At 50.4% G+C, this 15,091-nt stretch overlaps 1 protein-coding gene across 2 annotated transcripts in view; it reads right to left on the bottom strand.

Annotated features, from left to right (window-relative positions):
- The window catches only part of Tbc1d30 (TBC1 domain family member 30), a 49,819-nt gene that overhangs the window by 20,635 nt on the left and 14,093 nt on the right, over nucleotides 1-15,091 (bottom strand). For both annotated transcript variants that reach the window (XM_028869604.2, XM_037196734.1), the window contains 3 exons: nucleotides 13,487-13,655; nucleotides 11,342-11,510; nucleotides 6,464-6,569 (listed from right to left, as the gene is read on the bottom strand). In XM_028869604.2, the coding sequence (XP_028725437.1) occupies nucleotides 6,464-6,569; nucleotides 11,342-11,510; nucleotides 13,487-13,655 (444 nt within the window). The remainder of the gene's footprint in view (nucleotides 1-6,463; nucleotides 6,570-11,341; nucleotides 11,511-13,486; nucleotides 13,656-15,091) is intronic.

The raw sequence follows: 15,091 nt of genomic DNA, 5'->3' as shown, positions 1-15,091 counted from the left end.
GTGAATGAAGAAAAGAAAGCGGCTTGAAATGGCATTTGCCGTTTCTGTCTCTAACATTCCTTCACGCCAGGGAAAACCGACAAGTTTACTCTCTGAAATACTAGCAAGCTTTTAAATAGACATTTCTATTTAGGCCCCATTGAAAAGGATATGTCCTTTTCCATTATTGGCGCGTTTTATGGGAAACATGAAAACACAACGTGTAAGATTAGGCTTTGCTGTGAGTCTCGCAGACCATCCAGAGCCGACAAACGGTGCTCCCTCTGAGTTCTCAGAAGACGGAGTTAAAGGGCCGCCCTCTCTCCTCATAACTAAGCAACTCAGGCTTTCCTTCCTTCAGGCAACATTTCAACTCTCAGGGAACTGCCATGTGGCTTATTCTTATGAGGCTTTCGTTTTTTCAGAAAGACATCTTTAGAATACGGTGTTGCGGCTGTCAGGAAAAGCATTCATTGGGCCAGGAGTCAGGGACGTGGGTCTCGGTCCTGCGTCAACTACTAAACAACCAAGAAACTGGCAAGCTGCTCACACTCCAACCCCTGGTTTCCTCTCCAGGAAGGCAGCAGAGTTAGAGAAGTTGTGACCATCAAGTTCCTTTCAAAGCCAGTGTTTTTATAATCCCCACCTGCATTAGAAGGGCCTACTGACCAACATGTGCGCTGAATACCTTCCTCAGATGTTTCTTATGCATGGTCGCTTTGAAAACTATTGCCTCCCGATTCAACATTCTACAATTCTGCGTCTCCTCTGAACAACCAGCTACATGTTTAGCACTCCCCGGGGCGCTATGGAGAGTGTAACACGAAGCCCCTCTCGTTAAAGGATGGCCGCCTTCCCTAGACGGTTCACACGCTCCACAAAATAGCAAAGAATACCAAATAACCTGCCATTCGTGATCAATCAACTTCTTGGACATCTTCCGTACCAAAGATGTACCAGAGGAGGAGGCTTCATCGGGGAGGGCTGAGGTAATAGAAATGGAAGAGACACGAGTAGACTAAAGAATTGTCCTGAACAGGACTTCAGCAGGAACACAGCCTACAGAGGCGTGGGCGAGGGCAGAGCCGTAGCTTCGAGTGAGCGATCCAGATGGGCAGCAGTGTAGAGGACCACCGATAAGGTACGGGGGAGCCAAAGCCCACCTTCCTCCCTCATAAATGCTACTTTCTTGTAAGTTGGAAACTTGTGGGTTGCCCATGCTCCCCCCCATTCCTCTCCCTCACCCCTAGACCATGCCCACAGCGACATCTGGTCAAGGTCACTTTGCATGGACTGTCTCTGTCCCATCCTGCTCCTCACCCTTCACTATTTCCCTCACAGCCCTTCCTGGCGTCAGATCAACCTTTTCAAATCCACGCTTCACAGATCTTTCTATACAGTTGACAGGAAACACAACTCAGGCCATGTTCCTTCTGCACTTAACAGATCTTTCAGATCTACAGCTCCTGGTTTTTGTCCTTAGCAAAGGGTCCAAAGAGACCCTACAAATGCAGGAAGTACCAACATTGACCGAAAGACGGAGCCAGGCTCCCTGGCCACTCCCATCATCCAGTTCCCGAAGATCAAACCCTTGCGGTGCCCCTCACCAGCCACGCATCCTCTCAGCACCATCCTTTATTCCCGCCGCCCCCTCGGCACTGGGAAGAGTTACAGTGATGTGTCTGGTTTTCGAGTTGACAAGGGGTGGACTTGGTAAGCCTTGTCGTCCAAGTGACTAGATTTGGGACCACCCAGGAGACACACCTCCAGACGTGTCAGCGAGGATGTTTCCAGAGAGCGTTTAGCGGAGGAAGGAAGGTCCATCCTGGATAGGAACACCACCGTGCGTGGGCTGGTATTCTAACCCGAATAAAAAGAGAAAGGCAGCATCCACTCTTTTCTCTCTGCTCCCTGGTCCTCCCAGATGTGAGAAATTCCAGCTGTGTCTTCCTGACCACAGGAACTCTGCGAGCCTGCCCTGCCATGATGTACTGGACCCGTCTAAATGAAATAAAACTTTGTCTTAAGTGTCTTTGTGTCGTCTTTGTCAAATATGCTGGCTGTACGGCAGATACAGGAAAATCAACCGGCAGAGCCACCAACGGCCTATCGTCTCTGCCCTGGGGGCTTCAGCACACACTGTCCTGGTCTGTGTCTCTGTCGCTGTGACGGACATCATAGCCAAACCCAACCCAGAAAGGGCTGATTTCACCACACAAGGTCACACAGCCCATGGTGGAGGGAAGTCAGGGCGGGCCCTCGAGCAGAAACCTCGAGGGGCAAGCACTGAGGCAGAGACCACGGAGGAACCCTGCTCACTGATCTGCTCAGCTTACACTTTTATACAACCTAGAACCACCCACTGGCGAGTGGCACCACCCACAGTGGGCGGGGCCCTCCCACATCAATCCTTTATCAAGAAGATGCCCCCACGGACTTGCCTACAGGCCGATATGATGGAGGCGTTTTCTCAGTTGAGGTTCCCCTCTTCCCAGATGATGCCAGCTTGTGTCAAGTTGATAAACACACACACACACACACACACACACACACACACACACACACACAGATGTGCTGTGACATGTATGTGTAACCCCATCATACAGGCACAGGGCTAGATAACTCCGATTAATCTTTAAAGATAAAACCAGACACTAATTCCCTCACGGCAGCATCTTCTCACTTCATCTCCCTTCCCCCACTCCCTCAGGCCCTGGGAATTAATTCTCCTCCTCCTCAGTCCTATACACACCTCTCAGTGCACAACGTCAACTTCCTCGTTCCACATGTGTCTCCAATATCTAAGCCCGGGACCTAACTTTTGGGGATAGTCAATATCGGAGAAGTTCCGATTCATAGGACAATATAACGACCAACTGACCAAAGGAGGAAGAGGATGGTCACTCTGGCGGCAAAATGCTGGCTGTATCGGAGCTGAGAGACTACAGGAGGGCCATCCGCGATGACTTTTGTTTAACTCAGCAGATGCTGACTGAACAGGAAAAGGCGGAAAACCAACCATGGATTCTCAATAAACGCTTGCTTCAAGGATTAGTAAGATTTCTGGGCAACTCTCATCTCTCAAGAACAAAAAGCTAAGCACGGGCCCTGTCCTCAAGGAACAGGCCACACTACAGAGGAGATCGGGTGCAGTCTTAGACACGGTAGAATGAGGTCAAGCTCTCGTGGGAGGCGTAAACGAAAGCATGAAATGGGCACTTCCAGTTTAGATGACGAGAGAGACCTTATGAAGGGCAGAGGCTTCCTGAAGAAAGACAGTGAGGTCAGGAGAAGCTAGACTGTACAGAGACTCTCTCTGTCTCTCTGTCTCTCTCTGTCTCTGTGTGTGTGTCTCTCTGTGTCTCTCCTCTCTCTCTGTCTCTCTCTCTCTCTCTCTCTCTGTCTCTCTCTCTCTGTGTCTCTCTCTCTCTGTGTCTCTCTCTCCCTCTCCCTCTCTCTCTCTCTCTCTCTGTCTCTCTCTCTCTCTCTCTCTCTCTCCAGGCATTGGTTCCGAACAATCTGACCCATCATGGGGAGGAGAGGCTACAGAAGGGATGAACAGGCACTCTGCCTGAAAGGGAGAGCGTCGTCGAGAGCCGGGGATGATGTGTCTGTGCTGCTCAGGAGGCAGTGAGGAGCCCCTGGTGGTTCATGGGAAAGAAGGGCTCGGTCTCTCTCCAGATCCTGCTTTGAGCACATGGCTCTACCAGTTTTATAGGACTTAAAGGATTTCATGCATGGAAAATGCCAGCCACGGGACTGGGCTACAGAACAATGCTCCGTAAAAGACGCCTCCCTCTCAGAGAGGAGAGCACAGACCAGGATATATGAGACAGGCTAGAGTCAGAGTCCAGCCATCGGGGTCAGGCGGAAGAAAGAAGGGTAAGATTCAATGGCGCACGGAGATTCAAATACGGATGCCCAGGGAAGTTATCTCAGACTGTCAGCATTCCCAATCAATCGGACGGTTTCAGCTAGGAGCAAGAGCTCCTGAGAAGGGGCTGTGGTGCCAGGAAGTGATAGAGGAATAATGCTCAGGTCTCAAGCCCTAAGTCAGTGTCCGAGTCTTAGTTATATGGTCTGTTGGCTGAATTCCAGCACCAAAAATAACCAGAGGCAGGGACTCCAACGTGAAGGTGACCCCAAGAGAAAGGAGAGAGAGGAAAAGGAAGTATATTCCAAGGACAGCTCGGGGATATAATCCAGAGTTGATCAGAGACAAGAGGGGGAGACAGAAAGTTTAGAGGGACCCCAAGCACCTGAGGCGAATGAGGGCAAAGTGATGTCCCAGAACCTAAAGAAAAATAACCAAACCCCTCATGTCTCTCGCACTGAAACTTACAATTAATACATGATACTACCAGTTCATAAACCAAGATGCTGACTGATCTCCATTTCACCCATAGTAACTCCCTTCCCCTCGTAAATGCATCATCCGTAAGTCTCCCTTTAACGGGTCTCGGAAGTCGGGCCAGCAGGAGGGCGCAGCAGGTCAGGGGCTTGCCGCGCAAGTCTGACACACTTGGAACTCTCGGCGGGTGGACAGAAACAACCCTTGAGGGCTAGCCTCCGACCTCCACAAGCATGCCATAGTATGCACATGCCTGAGCTCACGCACATCGTATGCTCATCAGACAACGGCTTCCTTTAATCTCAGAATCAGATTCTCACTGAGCACCTGATGATTTCGGTTGTTTTTTTTTCCCCCAAGTTGTTTTTCACCTTGTACCCAGGCACGTCTCGGGAACAAAGCCATCCGTCCCTTCCTTCCTCTTGTGACAGAGATTCTTATCAAATTATAAATGGGTTCGTGGCCAATGGAAAAACTAAGTCGGAGGACCAGACGATACATTCCCCGAAGGTCGGGGGTCAGAACAACATCACCTGTCATTCCCTTGGTCTTAAGGTTCCCATGCCCACGCTGCCCACGCTGCCCACACTGTCCACGCTGCCCACACTGTTCACGCTGTTCATACTGTTCACACTGCCCACACTGTCCACACTGCTCACATTGCCCACACTGCTCACACTGTTCACACTGTCCACACTGCTCACACTGTGCACACTGCCCACACTGCTCACATTGCCCACACTGCTCACACTGTTCACACTGCTCACATTGCCCACACTGTTCACACTGTTCACACTGCCCACACTGCTCACACTGCTCACACTGTTCACACTGCTCACATTGCCCACACTGCACACACTGTTCACACTGCCCACACTGCCCACACTGCTCACACTGTTCACACTGTCCACACTGCTCACACTGCCCACACTACTCACGCTGTTCACACTGCCCACGCTGCCCACACTGTTCACACTGCTCACACTGCCCACACTGTTCACACTGCACACACTGTTCACACTGCACACACTGTTCACGCTGCACACACTGCCCACCCTGTTCACACTGCCCACGCTGCTCACACTGCCCACATTGCCCACTGTTCACACTGCCCACACTGTTCACACTGCACACACTGTTCACACTACCCACACTGTTCACACTGCCCACACTGCCCACATTGCCCACACTGCCCACACTGTTCACACTGCCCACACTGCCCACGCTCCACACACTGCCCACACTGCCCACACTGCCCACGCTCCCCACGCTGCCCATGCTGCCCACACTGCCCACACTGTTCACACTGCACACACTGCCCACACTACCCACACTGCCCACACTACCCACACTGCCCACACTGCCCACGCTCCACACACTGCCCACACTGCCCACACTGTTCACACTGCCCACACTGCCCACCGTTCACACTGCCCACGCTGCCCACACTGTTCACACTGCACACACTACTCACACTGTTCACACTGCCCACACTGCTCATGCTGCCCACACTGTTCATACTGCCCATGCTGCCCACGCTGTTCACACTGTCCATGCTGCTCACACTGTTCACACTGCCCATGCTGCCCACGCTGTTCACGCTGCCCACGCTGTTCACACTGCCCACGCCGCCCACTCTGTTCACACTGTTCACGCTGCCCACGCTGTTCACACTGCCCACACTGTTTATCTGGCCATGCTGCCCACACTGTTCACACTGTTCACACTGCCCACACTGCTCATGCTGCCCACACTGTTTATCTGGCCATGCTGCCCACACTGCCCGCACTGCACACACTGTTCACACTGCCCACACTGCCCACACTGCCCACGCTGCCCACGCTGTCCACACTGCCCACGCTGCCCACACTGCCCACGCTCCACACACTGTTCACACTGCCCACACTGTTCACACTACCCACACTGCCCACGCTCCACACACTGCTCACACTGCCCACGCTGCCCACGCTGCCCACACTGCCCACGCTGCCCACGCTGCCCACACTGCCCACACTGCTCACACTGCCCACGCTCCACACACTGCTCACACTGCCCACACTGCCCACGCTGCCCACGCTGCCCACACTGCCCACGCTGCCCACGCTGCCCACACTGCCCACGCTGCCCACTCACCTGCATGAGTTCATGGCTCTGCAGGAGGTCGTTCTCCAACATCTCCTGGGTGAGGCGCCCCATGGTGCTGTAGAACTCATCTGCTGTTTCACAGCACTCTATCTGCCTAGATGGAAATAAAAAAAAGGACTCGGTCAGGGGGTTCCTGCTGCACAGCAGATCCAAGCCCACGTGCTGACTCTCTTCTCTCGAGCTGGTCCGCAGAAGTATGACGTCTTTCCCCGCTCTTACAGTATAGCCTGCTATGGAGGAAAGAGCAAAACCACCAAGGGGAAGGTGGTCACGCAGGCCTGCCACACCAACCACGAGGAAGGCTGACTCAGGAAGGGCACTGAAGCCCAAGGGTTCAAGACCAGCCTGGGAAACACAGCAAGACCTAATTTAAAAAAAAAAAAAAAAAAAGACAAAACAAAACAAAACACCCAAAGCAATTTTGAGGTACTCATTACAGAATGAATCCCCATCTTCCCTGCACAGCTCCCTGAGCCTCACAGCCCCACAGGGTAGCTTTATTCATCCCGCGTGATACATTCGATGCATCAGAATACACACCAGTGACCAGGAGTCGGAACCACAAAATTGGGAACTGAAAAGCAATTACCCCCTGTAGAAAATTAGTCAGTCCTACTCTGCAGAGATACGGTGAATGGGCTGAGTCCAAACCACAGTCAAGTTACAGAGCACAGGAACTTCACATCGGTCTACAGATCGTTTTCATAGGCGCCTGGGAATTCTCCTCAGGGAGGTGGCTGTCACCTCGGAAACTAGGAGACTGGTGAGATTTTAATCTGTCTTCTCAAGAGGAGGAGAAGGATAACGTAAGACAGGGGGCTCTGGTTGGCTCTGGTTTCTCTGTTGCAAAGGTTCTTGCACGGTAGGATGACTCTATTTGCCCGCTAACCATAAGGCATGTTCTGACAGGCACTAACGTTGGGCAATTTTCACAGTCGTTAAAGACAAATGTAATGAGAAAATCTCAGGCTCAAATCCCCTCGGTACCACCGTGCAAATAAGGAAGTGAAATAAAGTGAGGAAGGACTATTATGAAACATGGCCGAGCAAGTGGACATGATGAAAAATGGCTACACTCACCCTGGGGATAAAAAAAAAAAAAAAAAAAAAAAAGGGGGGGGGGGGGGGGGGCGGGGGGGGAGGGGGTATGCTTGGGATGAGTTTTGAAAAAAATGCTCTGTGGCTGCCGTGGAGGAAGAAGCATTGCAAAGACTCCATGCAGAAGACAGCAAGACTGTCTGAGGAGCCTCTTTGCTGTTCCCCAAGACCAAATGATGTCGCTGGGAGGGAAATCATTGCCGAGCCAGAGGGAGCTGGTGAGCGGCCAGGGCAGATTGCAGAGTGGCCCTATCTATTTCCTAAGCCTCATCAGGACACAAGTGACCCAAAATTTTTGTTTGTATGTGTTTGTGTGTGTGTGTGTATGTGTGTGTGTGTGTGTGTGTGTGTGTGTGTGTGTGTGTGTGTGTGTTTGTTTTTTCAAGACAGGGTTTCTCTCTGTAGTTTTGGTGCCTGTCTTGGATCTCGCTCTGTAGACCAGGCTGGCCTCGAACTCACAGAGATTTGCCTGGCTCTGCCTCCCGAGTGCTGTGATTAAAGGCACTTTCCACCACCGCCCGGCGACCCAGGGCTTTTTAATAGGGGGTGATGGAAGAGCCATGCCCTTGGCAAGGTTGGCCTAAGGGTGGCTTAGTATGTTTGGGTACAACTACCAGGGCTGAGGAGGACATTTGCCAAGTGTGAGGAGATGAGTGTGCCAATGTGGGAAGAAGTCACAAGAGAAAGACAAAGAGACGCTGTAACCGTGAGGTGGTAGAGAGTGCAAAACAGTTCTGCTGAGAGGAAGGAAGGAATTCCGAGCTGCAGAAACAAGGTCAGCAGAGGGGGTCCCCTCAGACGACACTGTAAGGCACACGTGCTCACAGACCCGGGGTTACCTACACACCGGGGATGTTTTCCGGTGCCACATCTGTGAGCAAGCAAGCTTCACCGGCTCTGGAGACCCAGCTCCACTTCTCATTAGCTGGGCGACTGTGAGCGAGTTAATTAACCTTCTCGGGATGATTTTCGCACTTGAAAAGGCAGGGAGGAATAATCTCCCCTGCTCTGCAGGGTTATTGAGGGAACCAAATGAGATAATATACTCAAGCTGCCTCCTGTAACGACAGGCACTGTCAGCCCTGGATGGATGTTGGTGGCCTCTTCCCCGAGCTCCTCACAAGCCGCAAGCTGAAAAAGATGCATCGTTATCGCGGGCAAAAAACCCTGACGCATTTACAGCTCATCCACAGGAGCCATTTCTGAGCATGGGGGGATTTGCATAATGAAAAGCACCAATTCTAGAGCCAGGGTGCCTTGGTTCAAAACGGCGTCTGCATTACTTACTAAATGGGTGATTTCGGGCAATTCATTAAAACTCTGCGCCTCGGTTCTCGTGCCTGTAAAATGAAGGTGGGCTACAGCCAAGACTCAGAAATGAAGAGGGCTTGCTGAGCTCGGTCCCCAGCACCCACATTAAGGAGCTCGCAACTGTTGTAATTCCAGCTCGAAGAGGATCCGGCGCCCTCTTCTGACCTCCCTGAGCATCTGCTCGTGTGCACTTGCATGCAACATACACACATGCATCCACGCACACCTACTACACACACAAAAATACACACATGCACACAGACACCTGCGGACATGCATACACACACACACACACACACACACACACACACACACGACACATTCATGCACACAAGCACATAAAATAAATCTTAAAAGGGAGATGGTAAAATAACAAACCGGGTGGGGTGACGGAGGCGCATGAATGAGCTAAGACGCCACCGCGAGCACCCGGTGAGTGCCAGCTCTTCCTAGCGGCAGGCAATTATGATTTCACCGGCGACAAATCCCGCCACCACCCAGGAAGAAATTCTGATGTGACAGAAAGTGAGTCGAGGGGACAGGGCAGTAGGATCGCCCCCTTCCTTCCCGCCTCATCGCTGAGGACCAGCGGCGAGTGACCAGCACTAACCCATCCATCATACAGTCCAGCACTCTCCTCCTCAATGCTCTAGACAACTGGACCAGCATACTCAGAAAGCTTACAGTGCAGAGTAAACCGGAAATACGTGAATGCAGAATGAAGTACATACAGGGGAAGTGAAAAGATAGGTAAATGGCACAGCAGACCTCATACAGGTGGGTTTGTTGTTGCCTTGCCTGGAAATCATCATACAATAAAATAAAGACAAAAGAAGGCAGCTCTGTGATGTTTACAAATACATATATTAATGATTTTTTTTTAAATCCCCGAATTGATAGTTCCTGGATCTCTCCTTGTAAAAAACTCTTTCCAGAAACAAGTTATAAATTAAAAAAGGCTAGCTAAAAACTTTACAAAACAGAGCGGGGCAGGAGGGCCCAGTGGTTAACGGCGCTCTCTGCCAAGCCTGCCAATGTGAGCTCCACCCTCGGAATCCAAATGGTACAAGAAGAGAACCGACTGCTGTCATTGTCTTCTAACTCACACACACACGCCACGGTGCCCTGCACCCCTGCACGTAAAGACACAATTTTGTCACTTTAAAAAAAAAAAAAAAAGTGTCACTTTAAAAATATTTAAAACAAAATACTGCCAGTGGTTTATTAGTTTTCCAACATGTCATCGTCGTCGTCGTGGATGCCTACTCGAGTCCTTCACTGGCAATATCGCCCCTTCTCAAGTTGACTATAAATAAGCAGAAACATGCCACCTTTCTCTCTATGGGAAAGGGGAGTAAGTGAAATCTGGTTGGTATCTTGTTCTGGCAGGACCAGATTTGAGCATCTAAGTAACTCCTCATGAATGGAAGGGAAGCAGCTTAGATTGTACTCCTAGTGAGCGTAGACACACCTTCTCCTACTGACTATACAGACACAGGCACACCTTCTCCTACAACTGTGCAAGCACAGTTTGACTGGACAAAGCATAAACACACCATTGTAGTGGGTAGCCATTCCAGCTTTGACCTGGAAGTTCCAACCCCCATTGAGGCTTCCAGTAACTGTCATGCCTACAAGGCGGAGCCAAGAGAGGACCCTGAAGACCCGAGATCCAGATGCACCAGCTCTCTTGGTTCCTGGATCCTGGACACAGGAGGTAGACCGAGCAGAGTTCTCCAGAGAACACTGCCGGACAGCGCTGCATCTTTCCCGGACCCTGTAACCTATCCCTTCACTTGTAAGTTACCCCACAACATAAACCTCCCTTTTAACTACGTGGAGTGGTCTTAATATATCCACCAATACACCTTCTGCTGCTGACCAGACAAGCACAGGTACACTCTGTGCAGGGAATCTCATTTGATCTTATCACAGCTCCCAAGGCAGAACAAAGTAAACAAAAGAGATTCATAAACAATCCAAGAGCCGGGTGTAGTGACGCACACCTATAATCCCAGCACTTGGGAGGCAGAGATGGGGGACCAGGGGTTGAAGGTCATTCTCCCCTTCATAGTGAGGTGAGGCCAGCCTCTGCTAGATAAAACTCTGTCTCAAAAAAGAAAAAAAAAAATAACCCCAATTGTGATGTGGGCCAGCCAGTCTGCCTATTTCTTTCCAGATACTGCAGTGTCTTCTCTACCTATGGCCCTTTCCTCTTCCACAGGAGTGTCCAGAAAGCCTCTGAGGAAGAGGGCAGATACTCAGGAGAGGACCTGGAGGAAGCTGCCCGGCCCTGAATAGATCCCCTTTCTCCCGGAGAAACCTACGGGCAGCTGGGGTTCCTGGAGGCTAACACAATCACAACAGCTCACAGCTTTCTCTCTCTCGCGCGCACATACGTGCTCTACACCCAAGCGCCCAAAGAGAGCCGACCCCCAGAGCACAGCCAATACTTACTCTCCCAGCTTCGCCCAGATGGCCAGCGACACCCTCAGGATGATCTCTGAACCTTCAAAGAAGATGGAGTCCCAGATCTTCAAAACCGTGTGGTTAGGGAGGCACGTGGCAAAGAGGGTGAGGAACCACTGCATCGTGAAGACATTGGTGAGCGGGGGCTCGTATCCGCCTGAAACGAAACAATACCCAAGTCCTCCGGGGCTGAGACCTGAAGGGCGCACGGTGCCCACCCAAAGAGTGCTGTGTCCCGGGCTGCTTTCTTCGCACACCTTAATTTTTTTTTTTTTTTAATTTTAATCTTTCTTCCTTTTCCCCTCCCATGTTTCTAGAAGAAACATTTTTAACAAAAAACAAAAACCTCCAAGACTTGAGAGTCATAAAGTCTTGGCCACATTTCAGAAATCTTTACCTGAACTAAATCTGGGTCTACAGATTGACGGCTGCCTAAAATTAAGCAGGAAGTTTTTCTCACCAAAAGCATTGTAAAAACAACCGACTGTATCTCCTCAGAAACAAACGCTGGGGCCGGGGGCAGAACACAGTGCTCACCTGGCACCTCAGAGGCCCGGTTCAAACCCCAGCCACACCACCCAAACAAAAAATAAATAAATAAAACAAAAAATGCCAGCAGACTTTCAAAATCAAATAGTCCCACATTAATTCAAATGCAGCTATTACAACTAAAATCACTTATAATAAATCACTTATCTCTTAAGTTATATAATTCCCAGATCACACTTGAATGAAAAGAAAATAAGCTGGAAAAGTTCCAAAATATTTAGATGTTAAACAACTTTAAACTTGAAAATATTTTGAACTAAGTGATTCACTATTTTAAAGACAGCTCTAAGGCCCAGCCCATTTGGAAATTTCTGAATTCTCTAAAAGGTCACCGCCCCTTCCCAGTTTGAGTGACTATAAATGTCTGTTGGATTTTCAGATGGTCCTTCCAATGGCGGTCAATAGTACAACTATCTAAGGATAAGTAAAAACAAAACAACAACAAAACCATTTTCTTCTCTCCTGGAAACAAATATTTACACAGAGAATAGAATCTGAGGTTATTCCTGGTGATCAGGAGCAAAAGAACTTTGAGGGAAAACATGTCCTTCACTAGCCTGTGTCTGCCACTACCGTGAAAACAGAGGTATGGTGCCACCAAACCACGCAAGAAGATCATCAGAGACACCCAGCTATCTCAAAAACCTCCAGAGCATTTGAACAACTAGATCTTCAAAACCCGTTCATATAGCCAGGCAGGTTGGTACAAATCTGTATTTCAGCACCAAGAGGCTGAGGCAGGGGGATTTCTGTTAAGTCTGAGGGTACAGCATAGGATACACAGTGAGACCCTGTCTCAAAAACAACATGACCTTTTAATGTGCCCCCCCCCCCCCCGTTATTTTATTTCACTTCAACTCATTTTGGAGGGGGAGGGTTGGGATCAAGCCTAGGGCCTCGACACATGCTGGATAAGCACTGAGCTGCAATCCTAGGCTTGCGTTCCCAGCTTTACATGTGCAGACCAGGCCAGGCTGCAAGAACAGGCTACCTACCGCAGCAGCTGCCATCACAGACAGAAGCCCGGCAAAGGCGGACATCCGACTCCTCTTCCCGGTGTCCAGAGAGGACACAGTCGCGGAAGTTGCACCAAGTAGGCACATTAGAGCCAAGAGGAGCCGACGACCTGCCCATGACCCCCAGAGTCACTCTTCCATGACCTTATGGCTCCTGCCAAGGTCATGGTCTGGGCCAAACTGCGCTGCACCTGCAGCTCGGTTTTAAGGAAGTCCTGCTGATGCCAGTTTAGTCGAACTGACTAGGAAGACATGTGCGCCCTGTAGGGTTGGACAGATTCTATTGGTCAACAGACCCTATTAGCTGCTGATCCGGAACTGGCGCAGGGTTAGGCTCTCAACCAGCCACCTGGTCCGTGCCTACCCCAAGATTCAGCACGTGGCCCTACATATTTTCAGTTCTGTGTCTATTCTGTGGGGATAAAAGGGTTTGATTACACTTGCTGTCTTTAGACAAAAATACCTGGCAACCTGTGCCTCCTCCACCCAGACCGTAAACTCATGCACAGAGCGGCACCGGACTAGCCGAACACTTCCGGAAACGTAACCGCCGCGAGCCGACGTTTACCTCCGCTTTCTTTGTTTGCCGTTCTCTGCAGAGCGTCGAGGTGCTGGGACAGCTCGGGGAGCTTCATTCTCAAGAGGTCTCTGAAGACGGCCATATCCACAGACAGTGCCCGGAGGTTATTGACAAAGTAGCTCTCAGGGAGCACCTTATCGATCAGGTAGATCATAATCTAAAAAAAGAAAGAAAACAAGACAGCTGCAGAGACCCACCAGGCTCTCAACAACATGCCCAAAAGAAAAAGCACATCCAAAAAATAGGCAAAGGCAGCTAGCCGAAGCGCACATGCGTCAGAAACCAATTCAGGACTCACCTACACACACACACACACACCCCCCGCAAGGAGCGGGTGGCATAATTATCTAAGTAACCCAAAGTCAGCTGTGCTGTGAAGTTTCTAGAAGGGCTGCCAGACCTGAGCTCACCCCATATGGAGCTGTGATTACACAACCCTCAGCCTCGTGGAGAAAAATGGGAACGCACAAGCTCCCCGCATTCGGCAGGGCCCTCTATCCTGGCTCCTGGATGCCATGGGTTTTACAACCTGGATAGGAAAAACCCAAGAGCTGGCCTGTCGTTAAAAAACACCCACACTAGGGCAGGCCTTGCGAGGCACTCATGGCCACCTGGGCTATCTGAGCAATGGAGAGCATAACCAGGTTTGGTTTTTTTTTGTTTTTTTTTTTTTTTTTTCTTTTTCTTTTTTTTTGGTTTTTCAAGACAGGGTTTCTCTGTGTAGTTTTGCGCCTTTCCTGGAACTCACTTTGTAGACCAGACTGGCCTCGAACTCACAAAGATCCGCCTGCCTCTGCCTCCCAGGCTGGGATTAAAGGCGTGCGCCACCACCGCCCGGCTATAACCAGGTTTTGTCTGCACACTGGGTGCCTTTCTAAATTAGTTCCTCTCGGAGCCCTACCACGTGAGCTCCTCAAATTACCATTTGGTTCTGACCACTGTGCCTCTGTTGCCTCTTCTAAAACGTCACGTGACCCAGCCAAGCACACATCACTTCTTTCCCAGTTGGCTAGAATGTTGTGTGATGTCCCACTCCCTGAGAGTCCAGCTCACTCCCCAGGACACCAGAAAAAAAACCAAAACCAAACCCACAGCTGGCTCTGCATGCTAGTGGGGAAATTCAGTGTCTCACGGGATCCCACCAAACCCCATTTTCAAAAAGGAAGTTACCTTTTAGCCCTGCCAAGGGCCCTTTTTTTTTTTTCCCCTCCACTCATGGTTTGCAATTTTTCAGGTCTTAGCTCTGTAGATAAGAGGGCAGACTCCCGAGAAATCCCTTTGCAGACTCCCATACAGGATGGGCAGGCTCAAGGAGCCATAGCTTTGTTACATTAGGACAGGATTTACCAGGTAAACAGATCACCAGAGAGGCAGAAGCAGGGGGGCGGGGCATGTCCACCCAGTCCCCTGGGGAGGGAGGGCCAGCCTGGGGCAAAAGAAGGAGTCAGAGGCCGGAAGATCAGATTCCCAGGAGAGCAGAGGGCTCTGATGGGTCATCAAAAGATGAGGTAGTAAAATGGAGAAAAACTCAAAAGGTCATAATCTGTACACCGTGACACTTCTCACCTAAGCTATATGGCACTGAGAAAATAG

The sequence above is a fragment of the Peromyscus leucopus genome, chromosome 18, assembly GCF_004664715.2.
Source record: "Peromyscus leucopus breed LL Stock chromosome 18, UCI_PerLeu_2.1, whole genome shotgun sequence".
Taxonomy (NCBI): Eukaryota; Metazoa; Chordata; class Mammalia; order Rodentia; family Cricetidae; genus Peromyscus; species Peromyscus leucopus.
This window is presented reverse-complemented; position numbering and strand designations above follow the sequence as displayed.